Below are 21,670 nucleotides of genomic sequence, written 5' to 3'. Positions count from 1 at the left end.
ACACATGCAAAGCCTAGACCACGCCTCTATTATCATCGTCATCACCATCATTATCCCCTTCGCAACACATTGTTTCGGTTGTAGCGTCTTCAGCGCAATAACACAGCTTGACTGTTGCTGCGTGGTGTCCGTTTTCCTGTCTCTATCGCACTCCCGTGAGTGCAAATCCCACGTGAGTGCGCCGCCGTTATGATCCTTTTGCTAAAATATTTGTAGCGTCTTCCTCCTGCCGACGAGACTCGGGCATCCGAGAAACAACAAAAACAACCGACATTCCGAAAACCCCAAAAGCGGATGATCTGCTCCTGCGGGTGCTCCTGGTTTTGGCATGGTATGGCTTGTGCCGCTTGTTGGCAGTCATTCCAAACGGATATCCACTTTACATCGGCCAAGGTCTTTCGCTCCGACGCTCCTCCGGAATTTACCAATAAATGATTTGTGCCGTGATGTGGTTGTAGTATAGTTTAGAGGATTTTTTTTTGCTGCTTGCTGAGCCTACTGCAGTGTTTGAAGCACTCTCGGAACGTTGGTCCAGTCGGTCTTCCCAGGCTGCCATTATCGGAGTACTTATTCTTGGACAGGACAGGAAAAAGAGCGGATTCCGGTGCGAGGACAGGATTCATTGAATTTCTTCCTCTTGTTGCGCTCGTCGCGTCCGGACGTGAAAATTATGTCAAACCACCGCTGTTGGGCGCCATTGTGAGCAAATAAGAGTGCATTTTTTCCCTATGCAAAGGACATACCTTGCATCCTTTCCGAATAAACGACTCGACGGTGGAGGCGAATTGTGCCGAGTTGGAGATAGAATCGCGGTGACTTCCTGGACAGCCTTGGTTCGGTTTGGTGCGGTTGTTGGTTATTTGTCGATCGGTGAAGTGTGATAACTTATTGATTATTAATAGAATTTTGTATGCAGCAGCAAGTGGTTGTTGTTCTCTTGTGCGACGGAAAGCAAAGTGCACTACGAACGGTGCTCGAACAAAGGAATGCTACCATTGCCAATGATAAAGATCGTACATTTGTAGTCAAATAAGATCGAAGAAAATTGTACTTTGAATGGATTTTGGTAAAGGTTCAATATATGATATCATCCTGAGGATAAAAGGCAGAGTGCACACGATATTATACCTGTTTACGAGGATTGGTGAAAAGTTTTAAAATAAGGTAAATAAATAGTCGTTTGTTTAATGACATGCTGATAAAATAACATTTTTAAAAGTGAAGTTGAGAAATAGCATTTTTGCGTTTTCTTAAAACATTGAACGGAAATTAAAATCAAATCATATCAACACGAAATACACAGAAAAACGGATTGTATAAGAGAAACAACAACAACAATCATCCGCAACAGATTGAACGAAGTATATTTTTATCTTCAAAGGCTTTACATTCCAACTGGGACTTGGCCTGCTTTTAAACTTGATGTTTTTTTAGCATTTCCACAGTTACTAATTAGGTTTTCTTAATTTTGAAAAATATGATGATTTTCTTTATTCATTCGATAGAACATCTTTTTCTGAGCTACAACTTTTTTTCACACGCATAGACTCTAAATTTGATGATTTAAATCCATTTTAAATGTTTTCGGAAATTTAACTGCTTGGCAGTTAGCTCACAGATTGACAGCTCGACTCATAATTAAGTCAAGTTAGGGGTATTCAAAACGCAAAATTATTAGGTTTTTCGACATTGATTTAAAATAGTTCCCGTGTACCAAAATTTATGAAATTTTTAGATTTGGGCTCGGTTTTTATAATAGATTTTAAATGTGTGATAATCTCAATACCCCTAAAACCGAATCGAAAGAATGTCGGCCATTACATGAATATGTATCTGTGTGACAAATACAATGGATACACTATGCCCAGGAAGTCGAGAATGCTTTCCGTTAGAGAACGTCTTAGACCGGGTCCGAGAATCGAACTCACCATCTCTGGATCGGCAATGTTACAGTTTTGCTCACACGGTTAACTAGATACCCAACCATGATGTTGTCTAAGAGCCAATACTTAGTCGTTTGAGCTAATCCAGAATGTATATTGTTATGAATACTTTCAAAGCATTTTATGAACTCAATTTGCATTATTGTATAATGTATAATTTGCAATGTATAATGGTTGAAATATCTATAAGAGCAGATCAATTCAACATTATTAAATGAGGCGTGTTATTGTTTTTCTCTGTCTTTAAGGTCATGCTAATAAAAACAAATTAATGTACCGTAGATATTTTCCACAATAAATATTAAGATGATTGTTTATGAAGTTGAATTTAATGTAAGAAAATTGTTAACCTTTTAACGCCCAAGACCGCCTTTAGCCGGGTACTTTGATTATTTTTTTGTAATTTCCAATTCTTCAGATTTCGGAAAGTTGTTTATATCGATCAGTAGTATAAATTTCAATGCACTTTTAAGTCAAATTTCAAAACTCTACACTACTGAAATTGAGTAAGTTTTTGTTCATGCGTGCTTTTGGTCGTATACCTCTGAAAAGTGAAATATGTGTGGTTTAGTATTTTTCCACAATTAACCTTATTCAAAAGAAGGTCATGGTGGTAAATTATACATTCTAAAATGTTTATGCCTCTAAAATTTAAAACCCTGAAAATTTAAGAAATGCAACAAGTCAGCATTTAATGGAAATTTTAGAACTCTAAACACGTTGAAAATTAAAAAATAAAAAGATTACAAGATCCAAGAAATTATATTAGGGGAAGGTGGGGATTCTTGAACCCCGGGGAGACTTGATCACCCCCTGTTTTATCGAGAACTAAGCAGTTTTGTTCTAGGGATTTTTTTTAGTATAGATCCTCTAGACAAATGACCTTTATGTGATGAGTTATTTTTTGGATTGACTACCTTATTTTTCCTGCAGGGCGGTTAGTATGTTTTGACCTTCCTAAAGATTTTTTTATTGGCCACGCAAAATTTGAACAACTTTTCATAACAATGACCAAATGCTTTCGTTTTTTTACAGCACAAAGCAATAAACATGCTAAATGATCTGTACTGATGAAAATGTCAACATTCCATCAAAGCTTTAGGATATTTGGATTTGAAGTTATTACCTCAATAAGGGGACCGATACAATAATTTTGGATTTGTAATAATACAAATCTGTTCTCAGTCTTCTAAATTTTTGTAGATTTGACATATGTGATGAAGTTTTGGCAGGAAAAATGATTTATTGCGTAGATATCATAGAAAGAGGAACAAGTCTCCCCTAATTTTTAAATTGCATGTGCTGTCGAATTCAGTAACAAAAATCCTTCATGTATACGCACAGCAATTTGAAAATTACGCGTACTTTTAAGGAAAAATATTTAATTCCTGTCCAATTTTATCAAAGCAAGTTCTTGGATAGGGATCAATTTTTCCCGAATATTTTAAAAGTCGATTTTTGACAGCACTCCAAAAAATCTATTGCGTATCAATAACCACAATAATTTAAGGACTGTCATACATCAGTAAAGCTAAATACTATATTTCTTAGAGAGTCTGTGTGGAAATTGCGTATGTTTATTTATTTTTGTCTATGATACATCGGAAATCAGATAAGGGGATCAAGTCTCCCCTATTGAATGAAAATCTCGAGAAACAAAATTCTAAAAAATCAAAATGTGAAATTAATAATAAAAAATTTAAATGGCCTAAAACGTGTTGAGATAGATTTAAAAAAGCAAACTAGGAAAAATCCACTAATTACGTATCGCAAAAATTGGCCATTTTCGACCCTTTCCCCCTTATGTCACACTTTTTATATGAAGCATCAAATTTTTTTGTATGGATTGTCACATTTCGGGCAACCCCTCCTTCCCCTATAAACGTAATTTATGGATGGTCCCAAAGTGATTTTAAGCGAAAACAAAAGTTTGGGTTGTAGAGGGTTAATAAGAAAAAAATCCTGATTGATCCACCTAGCGGTGTTTGTGCCTTTCTCGTACATCAGATAAAAAAAATGAGTGAAAATTTCTAAGCGTGTTTTTTTGTACATAAATCGTATTTTGGCCATAACTTTTGATCCCATAGTCCGAACTGGCCAATTTTCAATAGGAAACAATGGGACATAATTTCCCGAATCTATGACAAAAGGTCGAAAGACAAAAGGTCGAAAGGACAAAAGGTCGAAAAGACAAAAGGTCTAAAAGACAAAACGTCGAAAGGGGCAGAAGGTCGAAAGGACAAAAGGTCGAAAGGCACAGAACGAAAAGGACAAAAGGTCGAAAAGGACAAAAGGTCGAAAGGCACAAAAGGTCTATCAAGAACAAGTTGATAACAATTTTTAGGTGTAATCGAAAAGAATTTATGAAATACATTTAACTTTGAGCAGAAATAACGCACTCATTTAATCAATCAAAGTTGAATAATGAGAAAGAAGGAGATATCACTATAAGACAATATTATGAATATCTAAATAGTTCTGAAAGAGATAGAAAGATTGTTAATAAGAAACGAATAAAGCTTGTATTTTGAGAGTTGTCTTATACAGTTGGCAAAAAATGCTCTTTTATTTTTTACTATTTTTAACAATTAAATAAAATTCATCCAATATCAAGTTTTTCTGAATGTCACTTCGATCTGTCAGAATAGAGCACGCCGCAGCCACGCCGGTGTATTTGATCGAAGTGACGTTTAGAAAACTCAAACATCCATCTATTAGTGGTACTTATTGAATGAATTTTATTTAATTGTTAAAAATTGTAAAAACAAAAGAGCAGAGTTTTTACTAACTGTGTAGGGCAACTCTGGTTTCATTTTATTTCTAATAATTGCATCTGCGTTTGCTTAATGAAGCCTTAAGATGAGGAAAAGCCATTTTGAGTAGACCATCAACACATGTCTTGCTCAAACAGGCGTAAACACCTCATTTCTTTTCTTAAACAATACAATTTGGTGCGGGATTGATTCTTTCCGTTTTATTTTCTTGCCAATTTCAAACTTATGTCCCTTTCGACCTTTTGCCCTGTTCGACGTTTTGTCCTTTCAACCTTTGGTCCTGCTCGACGATTTGTTCTTTCGACCTTTTGTCCCGTTCGACGTTTTGTCTTTTCGAGCTTTTGTACCTTTCGGCCTTTTGTCCTTTTCGACCATTTGTCCCTTCGACCTTTTGTCTTTCGACGTTTTGTCTTTCGACCTTTTGTCCTTTCGACCTTTTGTCTTTCGACCTTTTGTCCCTAACCCTGATTTCCCGTCGAATGCAACTCATTGTAAATAAATCGGGTTAAGATAAGTGCTTAAAAGATGAGTGAGTTTTTTTGCGCACATACATACACACACGCACACACACACACAGCGGTCGCGACGGCCAAGTGTAAACCCGTGAAATCGGTGGAGTCGAGGTCTACCTAGACTGATGCCCAAGGATTCGCGGACTCGGCAAGGTCGAATCGACCGAAGGTGTGCCAGCGAAGACGGTGGTGCCAAAGTCTACCCAGACTGAGGCTCAAGTATTTGCGGGTACGTCGGGGGTGACTGCTCCAACGGAGCAGACACAAAAACGGGGGAGACAGTCTCCAGGGGATGAGCTCCCTGGGGGCCGCTCCAAAACGCGGAGGGTTACTACCCCGAACAAGGGTAGTGGGGCTGGGAAGCTGAACCCCGGTCAGGTACCTCCAAAACCGGGGGAGGAAGGACCTGGAAAGGTCCGTCCACTCAGGAAAGACGGTGGTAAGGGGTTACGGCAGGCTGAAAGTTCTCAGCCGCACCAGACCAGGGAAATAGAGGGGGATGACGCCTCCTGGACCCTGGTCAAGAACAAGAGGAAACCGAAGACGTCAAGGGCCGAAAAGAAGGCCCAGGCAAATGAGGGTAGCAAGAAGTCTAGGGTAGGTGCCAATCGCTCCAGGGGCGATGCCCTAGTCATCATGGCGGACGAGGCTAAGTACTCGGATGTTTTGAAGGCGATGAGGAGTGACGTCAAGCTCGGTGAACTCGGCGCCGACGTACGTCGAATAAGACGTACCTGGATGGGCGAGATGATCCTCGAGCTGAAGCGGGGCGTCTCGCAAAAGGGCGCCGCCTACAAGAAGTTGGCGGAGGAAGTTCTAGGCGAGACGGTCAAGGTGAGGGCACTCACGACGGAGGTGAATCTAAGGGTTAAAGACCTGGACGAGATCACTGAAGTCGAAGAGCTCGTCACGGCACTGCGGCGACAGTGTGAAGTGGAGACGCCCACCGCAGCCGTTCGGGTACGGAAAGGTCCGGCAGGGACGCAGGTAGCATTGGTTCGGCTATCTGCAGCGGACGCCTCCAAGGTAGTCAAGTTAGAGAGCGTCAAGGTGGGATGGCCGGTATGCCCTGTGCGCATATACGAGCAACCCGAAGTTTGCTTCAAGTGCCTGGAACCGGGGCACAAGCAATGGGACTGCAAAGGCCCTGACAGAAGCAATCTCTGCCGACGATGCGAATTGGAGGGACATAAGGCACAATGCTGCACGAACCCTCCCAATTGTTTGATTTGTTACAGCAAAGCTGTGAACAGCAAGCTTTCCATGGGGGGTTCGATGTGCTCGGCGTTTAAGCGTGTTGTAAAATCAAAGTGCAGGTAACGCAGCTGGCTTGCTCGGCCTCGCCCGAGTGTTTGGTGTGCGCAGGTTTAGAGGAAACGGCGGAACACGTGTTGTTCGTGTGCCCACGTTTTCGCGCAATGCGTGACCACATGCTTGCCACATGTGGTCTGGACACTACCCTGGACAACCTAGTTCGGAGGATGTGTAAAGATGAAGTTGACTGGAACGCCGTTTTATCGGCTATCGCCCAAATCGTCTCGGAGCTACACAGAAGGTGGCGCGTGGACTCAAGGATGGCTAGTTCAGGCGCAAATAAGAGGTGGTCCAAGGGATCGGAGTCGGCTTCATGGGTCATACCGGTGGTCATGCTCTGTGGTCGAACACGATCTTTTTATCGAACAAGTGGCCGCGCGAAGAACAACATGGTATCGTCGCTTTCGCGGCGTCGGTCAACCGGGCGGGTTCCGAGCCCGAGGATGGAAAGGGGTCCTCGTCAAGGCTGGGGCAGGCTTAGGCCTCGCGTCGGCAAGTCCCTCTGTGTGCTGGCGAATAGGCCCTATCGCAGAAAGGTTAATTTGGGGTGCACGCGGCATCATCATTCTTGATACCAGTCATGCAGAGGAAAGCAGGCGTGAAGTCGACCCTACCCACCTTCCGAGGACATAGGGCATGGTAAGGCCACCTGGAAAGCCGGCAACGCGCTGGCACGATACCATGGTGTTCTTCTAAAAAAGCGAGTTACGATGTTCAGTGCTGCAAGGACACGCAGCTAACCTCGAGGGTGCGTTGTGCACTGGCCCCCCTTTGAAGCATTACTTTCTGGTTGTACCGAAGGGACTATGGGCTTTGCGGCAATGGAAACGGTTTAGCGGGTCGGGGATGTAGTCCTGCCTCCCTCGGTGATCCCTAACCCCTGGTCAACCCAGGATGTCTGTTGAGCAGATTCCCCCTCCATTGTTTAGGAAGAAAAAAAAACACACAGACAGACATTATCTCAATTCGTCGAGCTGAGTTGATTGGTATATAACACTATGGGTCTCCGGGCCTTCTATCACAAAACCGTCTTGGAAGTGAATATATAGCCTTTTCGTTACACCACGGTGTACTAGAAAGACAAAAAGATTCCTGAACATAAGAGAATAAAAAGGCTACAAGACGGTAGACTAACTCAAGACTACGCGCAGCAGCTGGAAGTGGCACTCGCAACGATTATCACAACGATGAATCGATTAAATTGCGACACCTCTAGGTGCAGCGTCTCTTGAAAATGGCTGAAGAGATATTCGATCCGCCATTGGAAGCACCGCAACCGCTGCAATAAGCACGGTTCCCTTGGATCCAAGAAACGACTGGTATGACGGCGAATGTGAGCAGTTAGTTGAGGAGAAGAATGCAGGTTGCAGGTGAGCTTGCTGCAACCCCTTACGAGGGCGAACGAGGCACGATACAAACGGGCGCGGAACAGACAAAACTCGACGTTTCGGAGGAAAAAGCGCCAGCAGGAAGATCGAGACCGTGAAGAGACGGAGTAATTGTACCACGTTAATAACACACGAAAGTTCTATGAGAAGTTAAACCGTTCACGTAAGAGGCACGTGCCGCAGCCCGATATGGGAAAGGACATAAACGGGAACCTTCTTACGAACGAGCGTGAGGAGATCCAAAGGTGACGGCAGCACTACGAAGAGCACTTTGATGGCAGACAACGGTGGCGGTATGGTAATGAACCAGGGAGCACGCTCGCAAGACATACGACTTCCGGCTCCGGATCTCCAGGAAATCCAGGAGAAGATCGGCCGGCTGAAAAACAACAAAGCCCCTGGAGTTGACCAACTACCAGGAGATCTGTTTAAATACGGTGGTGGGGCACTGGCTAGAGCGCTGCACTGGATGATTACCAAGGTTTGGGAGGATGAGGTTCTGCCGCAGGAGTGGATGGAAAGTGTCGTGTGTCTTATCTACAAAAAGGGCGATAAGCTGGATTGTAGCAACTACAAGGTACTCTCCCAAATTTTATGCCGCCGACTAACACCAATTGCAAGAGAGTTCGTGGGGCAGTACCAGGCGGGATTTATGAGTGAACGCTCTACCGCAGACCAAGTGTTCGCCATACGTCAGGTATTGCAGAAATGCCGCGAATACAACGAGCCCACACATCATCTATTTATCGACTTCAAAGCCATATTTAATACAATCGATCGGGACCAGCTATGGCAGCTAATGCACGAAAACGGATTTCCGGATAAACTGATACGGTTGATCAAGGCGACGATGGATCGGGTGATGTGCGTAGCTCGAGTTTCAGGGGCATTCTTGAGTCCCTTCGAAACGCACAGATGGTTACGGCAAGGTGATGGTCTTTCGTATCTGCTGTTCAACATCGCTTTGGAGGGAGTAATACGAAAGGCAGGGATTGACACGAGTGGTACGATTTTCACGAAGTCCGTTCAGTTATTTGGTTTCACCGACGACATTGATATTTTGGCACGTAACTTTGAGAGGATGGAGGAAGCCTACATCAGACTGAAAAGCGAAGCTAAACGGATTGGACTAGTCATCAATACGTCAAAGACGAAGTACATGACAGGAAGAGGCTCAAGAGAGGTCAATGTAAGCTACCCACCACGAGTTTCTATCGGTGGTGACGAAATCGAGGTGGTTGAAGAATTCGTGTACTTGGACTCACTGGTGACCGCCGATAACGATACCAGCAGAGAAATTCGGAGACGCATAGTGGCTGGAAATCGTACGTACTTTGGACTCCGCAAGACGCTCCGATCCAATAGAGTTCGCCGCCGTACCAAATTGACTATCTACAAAACGCTTATTAGACTGTTAGTTCTCTACGGACACGAGGGCTGGACGATGCTCGTGGAGTACCAACGCGCACTGGGAGTTTTCGAAAGGAAAGTGTTGCGTACCATCTATGGTGGGATGCAGGTAGCAGACGGTACGTGGAGGAGGCTAATGAACCACGAGTTGCATCAGCTGTTATGAGAACCATCCATCGTTCACGCCGCGAAAATTGGAAGACTGCGGTGGGTCGGGTACATAGCCAGAATGTCTGACAGTAACTCGGTGAAAATGGTTCTCGACAACGATCCGACGGGAACAAGAAGGTGAGGTGCACTGCGGGCAAGGTGAATCCTCCGCCGAGGGTCTGCTCACAAATTACGTAAAGCTTTTGGGGGGAGGGGGGAGGTCCAACTTGCGTTATACTTTGTTACACTAAAAGATGGGGGAGGGGGTGGGTACTACCAAATGTTATTTGTGTGATCGAATTGAAAGAGGAAGTGACATTCATAGATATAATACGAGAAACGCGGTTGATGTAAGAACACCTTTCTTTTTGCATGGTGCTTCACAAAATTCATTGTTCTACAAGGGTGTAAATGTTTTCAATTCGATGCCTACACACATCAAACGTGCAGCGACACTAGCACAGTTCAAGAGACAATGTATGTCACACGTCAAAGCTGCATTTTAGACAACTACTCGACAATTTTTTAGCATTAACTAATTTAAGTTTTGACGAAGTTTTACCCAACGGATACTTTTGTGTGTTTTATTTTAATTTTATTTATTGTTTTTGGGGCATTAACGACTACAACGATCGCCTCGATGATGATGATGGATTTTTTACTTTCTTGACGTTATTATTAATTTAACTTTTCTTTGTGTAGTCTACAAGAGTTTGAGCCTCGCGCGCGAAATACAGATATAAATTATTTCAAATTTAATTTTCGTGTGCCACATTTTGATCTGTTTGAATGATTAGGAGTGAATGACTTTTGTATGGTTACTGCTGAAAGAGTTTTGAATGTTCGATATAGCTATCCAGTAGATTGTTTCGCGGTTAAACTGAAACTTTTGATATCGACGGAGCGGTATCACAAGTGTTGGTGCCTGTATTGTCGAGAATCATGAATACTATAGATACATACTAGTTGTTGAGTGAAAATTGACTTGATACGCGATTCCTGGTGAAACTTTTGAAATCTGTGCGAGAGGTATCACAAGTTTTGCATTTTCATAGAGCTGTATGTATCACTACTGATGTTTTAGCAAGATTGCGGTTTTGGAAAGATCAGTTTTTTAAATTTATATTTTTTGCTGTATAGTGATGTAAAATATTCAAATTTATATCTGTCATAAGAAATCGGATCGTTTTTTCTTTTTGGAAATCCGATTAAATGCATATCAATTAATTATCTTAAAGATAACTCGTCTAGCTCAAACCCTTGTAGGGGTATGTGGCGGGACCATCATCATCATCATCATCATCATAACACGAATAAAAAAATATTTGAATGTCTTTTTTTAATCACTGATTGAAGTAATTGCTGTTTATCGTTATCGCATATTAGTCATTATCGAAATCAAGCAAGCTGACATAGCGGGACTGATATGCGTAAAAATACCAAGCGAATATTGTATTTCTCGACACCACAGTTCCGCAAATTCTATGTTCGTTTCTATAAGCTGTAGGGTAAATGATATATTTTGGACATGTACATATTTTGGACAAGCCTGAGCTTCTTCGATCAATTTTAGATAATGTGTAGGAAATTTTTTATCGAAAGTATGATCATTGCATACTTTTACCTCAACTCTAGCAGCTCCTGATGAGAATTCACAAATCAACTATTATTTATCTTTAAAATTATCTAAAATGTAAAGCTATCTACCAAAGTGCCTGCTGGACGCCAGTATGCAGGAGAACATGCATAATAGGACTCTTCGTAACATGCACCTGAAACACGTTTAAATTGGTTCAAACGGCAATCTTGAGGTCCTGCGGCCAAAGTTTGATTGTAATTGAGATACTAACATATTCCAATCGCTTAACATGAACTTAAGACGGATGATAAAAGGAAGACCAAAATGAAGTTATGTTTTTATTCATCAGACATTTATTGGTCACCCCATGTACAGTACATGGATGAACCATTAATTGCCAACTTTCAGGCTGTTTTCAATGATATCGATAAGATTGCGAAATAATGTTAATTTCTGGTTTAATCTATGTCAGTTAAGCAAATAAATGCATTTAAATGAATGTGGATACGTGTAGGTAAGTCATACCATTGAGATCTGTAGGTGGCCATTTTTAAATTAGGAGAAAATGACTCTGTCCAAAATATATGCATTTTCCATGTCGAAATTATATATTTGATGTCCAAAAAGAAAAAAATTACAGTTCGCAATATATCACAGTTTACACCTAGTAAAAGTAATTTACTCAAAAATTGGGCAATGGAGACACAAGACTAATCATAGCTTATGAATTTGGATGAACCTAGTGGTTTACAATTATTTTATACTATTCAATCTCGATATATTTTCTAATGAATGTCCTGCGCTTGTCCAAGATACATCATTTACCCTATTCTTGATATCCTTGATATTTGATCATGTGCCCTATTCTAACAGTGTTAAAAAAATACCAAAACTCAAATCCGTCATAGAAGGAAAAAAATCTGCCTTTAAAATTTTCACAGTTACGCGTTACATGGGGGAGGGAGAGGGTACCAAAAATGTTATTTTTTGTTACAAAGGGGAGGGAGGGGGTCAAAAACTCGGATTTTTGCGTTACGTAATTTGTGAACAAACCCCGACTGCGTGGTTGGCGAAGTGCAGCCATGTACCGAGCTGAATAAAGAAGACTTTTATGTGAAGCACAGGCCACTTCGGCCTTAGTCTGATGATAAATAAATAAATTCTTTCACTGAACTGACGCTTGCTTAAGAGTAAGTTTAAAAATACTAAACCTTGAGGAAAAACTTATAAGGCGTTTGAATTGTTAATTATTTCCCATTTAAAAACAGAAGTTTCGTTTTTTACAGGTTATTCCAAGTAAAATTTCAATAATGTATTTTTATTATATTTCCCTGGGGTTTTAAGTGTTCTTTATGCAAAAAAGTGTGGAAAACAAGGTGGTGTTAATTTCAAGATAAAACCCAGATTAATTCATTCAGCGACGATGGAGCCTTTTTCGTGTGTTATAAAAATAGTATTTTGTCCATAACTTTTTAACCCATAGTCCGATATGGCCAATTTTCAATGTTGCGCGCGAATCGGCGTCGAATGCAACATGTTGCGAGCAAAGCGGTTATGGATAAGTGCCTAAAAAATGAGTGAGATTAGTTTGTGCACACACATACACACACAGACATCACTCCTATTCGTCGAGCTGAGTCGATCGGTATATAACACTATGGGTCTCCGAACATCCTATAAAAAGTTCGTTTTTGAAGCGAACATTTAGCCTTCACGTATACTTTGTTTGTACCTTCAAAGCTTCCTGAGATATGAGCAAATGAAAAATATCATTTTTTTTCCAAACTTCGAAAAAGGGGGGTGCTCCCATGTGTAGAGACCAATCATAAAAAATGGCTTTTTTATATTAGCAATAGACAAATAAATCCCCAAAATGTGGATCAAATCAAAGTAAATCGATTGCATGTTACTCGGATACTTGGTATGGAATGACCCGTAGGTAGGACCGTAGCTTAGGAACCTATCAATCACTCTGTTGGTGTTGTAGACCTCCAAGATCTAAACTCAAGAATGGTTTGGAGTACAGTAGATATTCTGGGAATGATATTTTTTATGTACTAATGTAAAGATGTTCCACGGGGATTTTCCAACTAACACAAGCTCAGGAACCTATAAATCACTGTATTGGTCTTGTAGACTTCCAAGATCTGAACTCAAGAATAGTTTGGAGTATCGTTGATGTTCTGGCATCAATTTGATAAACATAGTTTAATTATGTCTCAAGCAGCATTGTCAACTTGAAATTAGGATAGAGGCCCCGTAAAACGATGAACAATTGCACATGATAAGGAAATGCAAATACTGTTGTATAGAAGTTGAATAGGTCACATCACTTTCCATGGTGAATTCCCGATCTATATTACTGATTACCCCACCCAACTAACACAATGGTAATTGTGGAGATGCAGAGGTATTCTCGGTCTCTTGTAGCAACAATAACCACATACTAACATTCCTTCCCAACTGACTGTAACAACTTGGCCGGCGCCGTTATTGATCAACATTTGCGAGCTGCTGAAACGTGCACTTCGAGAATAGATGATGAATCCCAGCCACTATTCAATTGGATCGAAGTGCACTAGTTCTGACCAATAACGGAGTAGCAATTATTGATTTGTACAGTCAGTCAAAGCTAAGCTAAGCTGTATCCATGGAAGAGTTTCCGAGTGAATTCTTGGAGGAATGTCCAAAGGAATTCTAGGACGAATTTAGTGTTGTCTGAAATTCCTTCATGAGTTCAATGTTTTGTTTTACTACGGTCATAGACAGTAGCAAAACTACTTATAACAATATAAGCTTTTTATACATGCCTACTGTATTAAAATAATATTGCAATTGTCCTACAATTACTGCTGTAAATCATAATTCATTTTATGCTTCATTCTGAAACAAACTGATCAGCTGATCATGTATCGTTTCCTCAGTCGGCAGATGGCTTCATAACGAATTCTGTAATTCAGTCTATGGTTCTGAACACTTACCCCTCTATGTTTACAGTAAGCTAGTAATGGCTCTATAGAGCGGTGCGTTTGAGCTTGAAATTCGATTTATGTCCGGTGCCGGAAATACTCAATTGCTTATACCGCAGGTCTTTTTTGTTTATTTATTTGGATCACATTCATTGCTGAATGATACAAACGAAGTAGAGCGCCCCCAACCTGTCACTTGTTGATGCTTTTAGTTTTGTTTGGCTGGCCGCGTGCTACATCGTGTGTGAGTTTTGTGCTAGAGAAGATGCGGTTTATTTTCCAGTTCGAGTAGTGTTGCACACTGCAGACATAATAATGAGGTGAGATGCATAAATATGAGCGTCTTCTAGCAGTCTTTTGAATTTAATGAATCGAAACCATTTCACCTACCAACATTGCAATCGTGATATTTTCGACCGCCGAATGAGAACCAGAAAACCAACCCTCAACTCAGTTCCAGCCACAGCTCTGCACAAAAGCCTGCCGCTTGGTTTGTAATCTGCATGAATATTCAAATTCTGCCGGAAGTATGACGTTTGATTTACGTTTATAAATCTCCCGATCCGTGAACGTCCCTACCGAAGATCCCACTGACTGGGGATTCGAAGTCAGCCATGCAGTTGTACGGGCTGTGAGGATATACACAGAGCGAGTGCCAATGTCAGGAACCTCCTCATGCATGCACATCGTCATTCCGTCTCTATCCCTCTTTCCACGCCAAAATGATGTTTGCCCACCCCTTCGCTAATGCTCTTTATACAAGATTGCATGCGTTTTACATCCGATGTTCGGATGTGCGTATTCTATAATTCATCTGGCAAGCCCCATTCATGATAACATTGTGCCGATGTCGAACAGTTGAACGTAGTTGAATTTAATAGCTACAGAAGTACTATAAATTGGATCGAAAGTACGAGTAAGATGAACCAAACTAGGGTATAAAAAAGGCCTACCTTTAATAGGTACAAATAGTAACTACACAGAAAAAAATTCCATGGTAACAATTACTATTTTGTAGACTACGCCATGTTTTTAAAACAACCACAAATTTTCAGTTAAATTAACCATGCATTCGGATAAATTCACCACTGATTCTGTTCATGTAACAACATTCCACCAGAACCACAGTTGATTTTTACTGCGCGCATGGTAAAATCAAACGGCTTTGTTGTCTGCTGAAAATCGTCGGTGCGTATTCTTAAATTAACCCTCGGAATGGTAGTTTCGACCGCAACATTTTTTTGCGTGCAGACATCAGTTTTTTAATTTCTCGTACACTAAGAAAACGAACTTTTTATAGGAAGTCCAGATAATCATAGTATTATACAGTATACACAACTATTTCTAAATTTGCCATTCAAATTTTCTTTCTAAACTTATTTAAAACTGGTTAACCCAGCAAACGTCGTCCAGCGAAAAGATGCGTTGCGACAAGCGACTATTTATTCAACTTGTGGTTTTTGCATAAGAAAATATCATTCAAACACCTGTCGGAAACTACAATGAACATATCTGCTGAAGGAATTAAAAAAACCATCCAGCCGTTTTCAAGTTTTGCGGATACGAACACAGACCATTTCCAAGCGGCTTATAAACCAAAACTGAGATTTTTGATTTTCTAGTAGCCTTGCGAGCAAAAGCGTAGGATTGCCAATCCGGGGATGGCGAGTTAGATTCTCGGTCTGGTCTAGGATGTTTTCGGGTGGGAAACATTCTCGACACCCTGGGCATAGTGTATTCATTACACAAGACACATACTCATGCATTGGCGGGCATAAGAAATCTTTCAATTAATAACTGTGCAAATGCTAATAGAATATTAGGTTCAAAATCACGTCAAGTTTTAGTTGGAATATAGAGCCATAGAGGAAGCTGAAGAAGAAGCAGAAGACTATTCAATATTGGCGAGTACTAAGCGATAGTGTGGTGAGAACATCTAACACTTCCATTTACATTTGGCTTTACTCTGCTACAAATCATAATTTGCCCAAGCTTTATTCAACATGAGGAACATAAAGCCAAATTTATATAATAAATATTATATATAAATTTATATATAAATTAATATATAAATTTATATAAAGCCAAAATTCACACTTTGGACATAAATTATCAGTATTTCGGACAGTGTTACTAAAAGACAAGAAGTCAAGGAGATTGCTCCACTGCTAAACACTGGGGTCGCTTTTTACGCGACTTTTTTTACGCGGTTTTTGGGATTTACGCGTTTTTTTTACGCGGATTTAATTTTTCACGCGATTTTTCGAAAAAATCTTGAAATCACGTGAACATTGTAAAAAGTTGATTTTTGATCGATTTTTGCAAAAGTCGTTTTTTACACGTTTTTTTTAGTCTTTTCAAGGGAAAACACTGTATTTGATGGAGGTACGATGCTGGGTCATTAGATCGAAGGCCGTCAGTCCCGAAGGTCATTTGGCAACAGCCGTTAGGCCGAATGAGAAGTGAGAAGGGAGAAGTGAGAGGTGAGAAAAGAGAATAAAGGTGTAATATGTGAGAAGTGATTAGCAAGAAAGGAGAAGTAAGAAGTAAGAAGCGAGAATAGTGAGAAGTGAGATGTAAGGGGTGAAAAGTGAGAATTGAAAAATGATATGTGAGAAGTGAGAAGTGATAAGTGAGAAATGAGAAGTAGTTTGTGAGAAGTGAGAAGCAAGAAGGGAGAAGTGAGAAGTGTGAAGTGAGCAGCGAGAAGTGAGAAATAAGAAGAGAGAAATTAGAAGTGACAAGTGAGATGTGAGAAGGGAGAAGTGAGAAGCGAGAAGTAATAAGTGAAAAGCGAAAAGTGAGAAGTGATAAGCGATAAGTGAGAAGTGACAAATGAGAAATTAGATACGTTAAATGGGATTTAAGATAAAAGAAGTGAGAAGCGAGAAGAGAGTAGTAGGAAGTACGAAGTGCAAATGAGAAGTGCGAAGTAAGTAGTGTAAAGTGAGAAATGAGGAGTAAGAAGTGAAAAGTGAGAAGTAAGAACTGAAAAGTGAGAAACGAGTGGTGTGAAACGAGAAGCGAGAAGGAAGAAGTAAAAAGTGGATGAGAAGTAAGATGTGCGAAGTGAGAAGTGAAAAGTGAGAAATGAGAAATAGGAAGGGAGAAATGTGAAGTAAGAAAACGGTAGCGAGAAGTGAAATGTGAGTCTAAGACGAATTAAGTATCTCCATTTAATTCCACTAAGTAATTTTCGATATCTTTGCAGATACGTATTTTGACCACACAGTTGTGGTCGAAATACATATCTGCAAAGATATCGAAAATTACTTAGTAGAATTAAATGGAGAGTACTTAATTCGTCTTAAACGGTGTGAAATAAGGAATGATATGCGAGTAGTGAGAAGTAAAAGGTGAGCAGTGGAAAATGAAAAGTGAGAAGTGAGATGCGAGAAATCAGAAGTTAGAAATGAGAAGTGAGAAGTAATATGTAAGTTGTGAGATGTGAGAAGTAAGAAACAAGAAGAGAGAAGTGAGAAGCTAGAAATGAGAAATTAGAAGTGAGAAGTAAGAAGCGAGAAGTGAGAAGTAAGAAGTGGGAAGTGAGAATTGAAAAGTGAGAAGCGGAAAGACAGAAGTGAGAGGTGAGAAGTGAATAGTAAGAAATGAGAAATGATATAAATATGTAAGATATGAAAAATGAGAAGTGAGAAACGAGAAGTGATAAGTGAGAGCCGAGAAATGAGATACACAGTGAGAAATGAGAATTTCGATACGAGAAGTGAGATGTAAGATGTGAGAAGCGAGAAGTGATAAGTGAGAGCCGAGAAGTGGATTGGAAGCGACACATTCGAAGTGAGATTAAGAAGTGAGAAATTCAGTACGAGAAGTGAGATGTAAGATGTGAGAAGTGAAAAACAAGAAGTGATAAGTGAGAGCCGAGAAGTTGGTTTGAAGCGACAGATAAGACGTGAGAAATTTAATACGAGAAGTGAGATGTAAGATGTGAGAAGTGATAAGCGAGAAGTAAGAAGATAGAATGGAGAGAACTGAGTTGTGAGAAGTGAGATGTGAGAAGTGAGGAGCGAGAAATTAAAAGTAGTAAGATGTAAGAAGTGAAGGCAAGAAGGGTGAAGTTGGAAGTTAGAAGTGGGGAGTGTAAAATATAATATTCACCTTCATGAAGCAACTTCGGTCCGAATTTTGACAAACATCGCATGATTATTCAAAACATAGAATGACATAGTCAGATGACTACTCCACAAACTCATTCATTCGACTGTCACTGAGTGTGCTTACTGTGTGCAGAAAAAAACATAATTAGCATTGTTTATGTTGATGTTTACCGTTGAAAGTGCCTCGCGGATGAAAATCGGATTCAGTTCTATGTCATACATTACCTTACTCATTTGAAACGTGTTCAGATTTCAGATACTTCTTAATTTGTAAAATGTGCATAAATATTCAATGACTAATATTCAATTGAATATTGACAGTCCAGAGCCGACTATGAATGTGTCTGGAAGTGAGCTGACAAGTTTTCGATTATTTTACACTCTGGTGTGAAGTAAGAAGCGGGAAGTGGGAAGTAAGAAGTGAGAAGTTAGAAGTGAGGAGCGAGAAGTGAGAAGTGAGAGGCGAGAAGTGAATAGTGAGAAGTGAGAAATGATATAAAGATGTGATATGTAAAAAGTGAGAAGTGAAAAACGAGAAGCGATAGCTGAGAGCCGAGAAATGAGAAGCTAAAATGAGAAGTGAGAAATTTGATATGAGAAGTGAGATGTAAGATGTGAGAAGTGAGAAACGAGAAGTAATGAGTGAAAGTCTAGAAGTGGATGGAGAGAAGGGAGTTGTGAGAAGTGAGTAGTGAGAAATAAAAAGCAATGTGTGAGATGTGAGAAGTGAGAAGCAAAAAGAGAGAAGTTAGAAGGAAGAAGTGAGGTGCGTGATGTGAAAAGTGAGAAGCAAATTCGAAAATTGAGAAGTAAGAATCGCGAAGTGAGAAGTGAGAAGCGAGAAGTGAGAGACGAGAAGTAAACAGTGAGAAATTTAAATTTAAAAGTGAAAAAAATAGATAGAGATGGAAGATGTGAGAAGTGTACCACGCGAATTTCACGTCACACGTTTCATAGCTTGGATTGCAATAGTGACGTCATGCTCGTTTGACTACACTAATTGAGAGTTCGTTTGGCTACACTCGTCTTCGCCTCAGCTTGTCTATAGAACTTACAGTGTCTATAATCTAATAAATTTTCCAATTTGGGAAGAATATTTAGATCGTCGAACAACTCGATAACATTATCGAGTTCGCAAGCGGAATGCAGAACATCAATAAGGAACTGAAACACATCCTGCTGGTGCACCGCCATGCTGTTCGAGTCGTAAGACAAGAACAAGACGCTTTTATCAGCAACCCACGGGAAGCGAGAAGACAGACAAAGGTGCCAGAACTGAGGCCTTCTCCTTCGTTGGAAGATCGAATATGGCCGAAGAGGCGATTGATTTTGCCCTGACGGCCAACGAGGAAAAGACTGTGCCTTACCAAAAACGGCTCAGGCAGCAAACCGGTGAAGGTGCTCAGATCACCTTCAAACAGTAGGCGACAGTAGGCCCAACGTTGTCTTGACGGAGCAAATCGGAGTGTAAGGGAGCCCGAGAGGTGAAAGGCACCAACCAGACGCAAGTCGCCGGGCCGCAAGAGGGTACCTGCCGGCCAGTGCCATTGGCACAAGCGGCCGAAAATCCCTGACAGCTGGTCAGCGGAAGTCGAGCGCATCTCGACCCGCAAAGGCCTTGTTGGTGAAAACTGATAAGCATAAGTACACCGATGTCGATGCAGGTGACCGAAAAGCTTTCGGCGCTGGAACAGGACGCGCGAAGCGTCAGACGCATCTAGACTGGTGAAATGATCTTGGTGCTGAAACGTAGAGCGCAAGCTAGCCTGACGACTGGCCCAACCCTAGCAGCACACATGCTTCACATAGGTTGCTGCAACTCATAAGTGACCAGATTTAGACATAATCAAGTTGCTGCAACCATTTTTGTCTGACTTGTGCTGCTCGGGAAGAGATCTTGGGTGACGGCGCCGAGGTGAGGTCGTTGGGGACAGAAGTGACCTTCCAGTGCAAGCAACAGGACGAGGACACGAACGCGGACGACGTCGTCTCTGCCGTCAGAGAGCAGTGCGGTACCAAGGTCGTTCATTTGGCACGCAGCTAGCCTACCCTAAGTCACGGAGCGAGGGATGTGGAAATCGGCTGGTCAGATCGTAGCAACCTGTGTCGTCATTGTGGAAGGGTACAAGGGGCAGTAATGCGATAAGTCACCACAGTGTCCATCTGCGCTAGCAAAAAGCAAGCATGTAAACACCGTGTACTTGATATTCATTGACTACGAAAAAGCATTCGGCCGTCTTAATCACGAGAATATGTGGGGCGCCCTGAGACGCAAGGGGGTTCCTGAGAAAGTCATTGGCCTCATCGAGGCATAGTACGAGGCCTTTTCGTGTAGAGTTCTGCACAATGGGGTTTTGTCCGACCCTATCCGGGTCGTAGCTGGTGTGAGGCAAGGATGTATTCTATCACTGTTACTGTTCCTCATCGTAATCGACGAGATTCTGGTAGATGCGATTGACCGTGAACCAAACCGCTGGTTGTTATGGCAGCCTATAACCATGGAGCATCTAAACGACGCTCTGATATGTAGAGTAGGCTCAACTACCTTGCGAGCGCACCTCTTCTGCAGGCTTATTCATCAACGTCAACAAAACCAAATCGTTGGATGTAAACACGGTGACTCCTTCCAGCTTCACATTAGCCGGGCAACCAGTGGAGCATGTTGCAAGCTTCCAATATCTTTGTAGCCAAATGAACGACGGTACCAAAATCGACATAGGCGCACGGATCAAAAAAGCAAGAGCTGCCTTTGCGAGTTTAAGAAATATATCTGGAAAAACAGGCAGATAAGTAAATAGGATACGTGTGTAGACCAAAGGCCTTACTTCAGGAATTTCTTGGATGGCCGAGAAGTTATGCTTTGTACACATTCTATTCCATGTACCATAAAGAGCATGCACCATATTTGAAACAGGTCGATAGACCTTTGGTTACGCGTGAAAATAGCGAAAACCGATTTTTGATTAAAAGTCGTTTTTTACGCGGAACATATCCCCCGCGTAAAAAACCAACTCCAGTGTATAACAAAACTTGAAGTTTAGTTTTATTTGTGAATCTTAGATTTGTTCTCGAAAACTAGCGTTGAGCTAATTGTAATATTTTGATGCAAGTTTTGTTTATTCTATCTTCCTCATGCTTGGTGTATAATAAAATGTGTGGCCATGCACACTCGTAATAATCGTCCTGGTAAAATATAAGAGGACTTCTTGTTCGATTGTCCTTGTTTTAATGAGGTTCCATGTTAACAGACTGTTTCGTGCTTCAGGCAATGACTACAGATAACGCACCAGCCGTCCCAATCAATATTGAACAATGGAACTTTGCTTCATTATCCTCCCCACGACCACGGGTAGGCTTCGCCAACAAATGACCATCAATACAGGTTGTGCGTGGGATGGGTAGCACATTTGGCCTCTGCTGATAAACAGTTGAATTAATGTAAATGATAGTATAAATAACGTTTATTGAACATGGAATGGACGTGGTGCCACTTGAAGCAACAAAGAAGCGACA

The 21,670-nt window shown here is 41.1% G+C and overlaps 1 protein-coding gene across 2 annotated transcripts in view; it reads left to right on the top strand.

Moving 5' to 3' along the window:
- Positions 1-374: 374 nt before the first annotated feature.
- The window catches only part of LOC134211586 (DNA-binding protein D-ETS-3), a 321,549-nt gene continuing 300,253 nt past the window's right edge, over positions 375-21,670 (top strand). Inside the window, exon 1 of one of the 2 annotated variants that reach the window (XM_062688598.1) lies at positions 375-1,164. Coding sequence is in view for 1 of the 2 variants with exons in the window: in XM_062688597.1 (XP_062544581.1) it covers positions 14,355-14,359 (5 nt within the window). In the remaining variant the exon portion in view is untranslated. Of the gene's footprint in view, positions 1,165-14,273; positions 14,360-21,670 lie in introns of those variants that run through there. The other variant, XM_062688597.1, reaches the window with a different exon arrangement.

Source organism: Armigeres subalbatus, chromosome 2 (genome assembly GCF_024139115.2).
Source record: "Armigeres subalbatus isolate Guangzhou_Male chromosome 2, GZ_Asu_2, whole genome shotgun sequence".
Lineage (NCBI taxonomy): Eukaryota > Metazoa > Arthropoda > Insecta > Diptera > Culicidae > Armigeres > Armigeres subalbatus.
The sequence above is the reverse complement of the archived record's forward strand: the minus strand, read 5'-3'. Positions and strand labels throughout refer to the sequence as shown.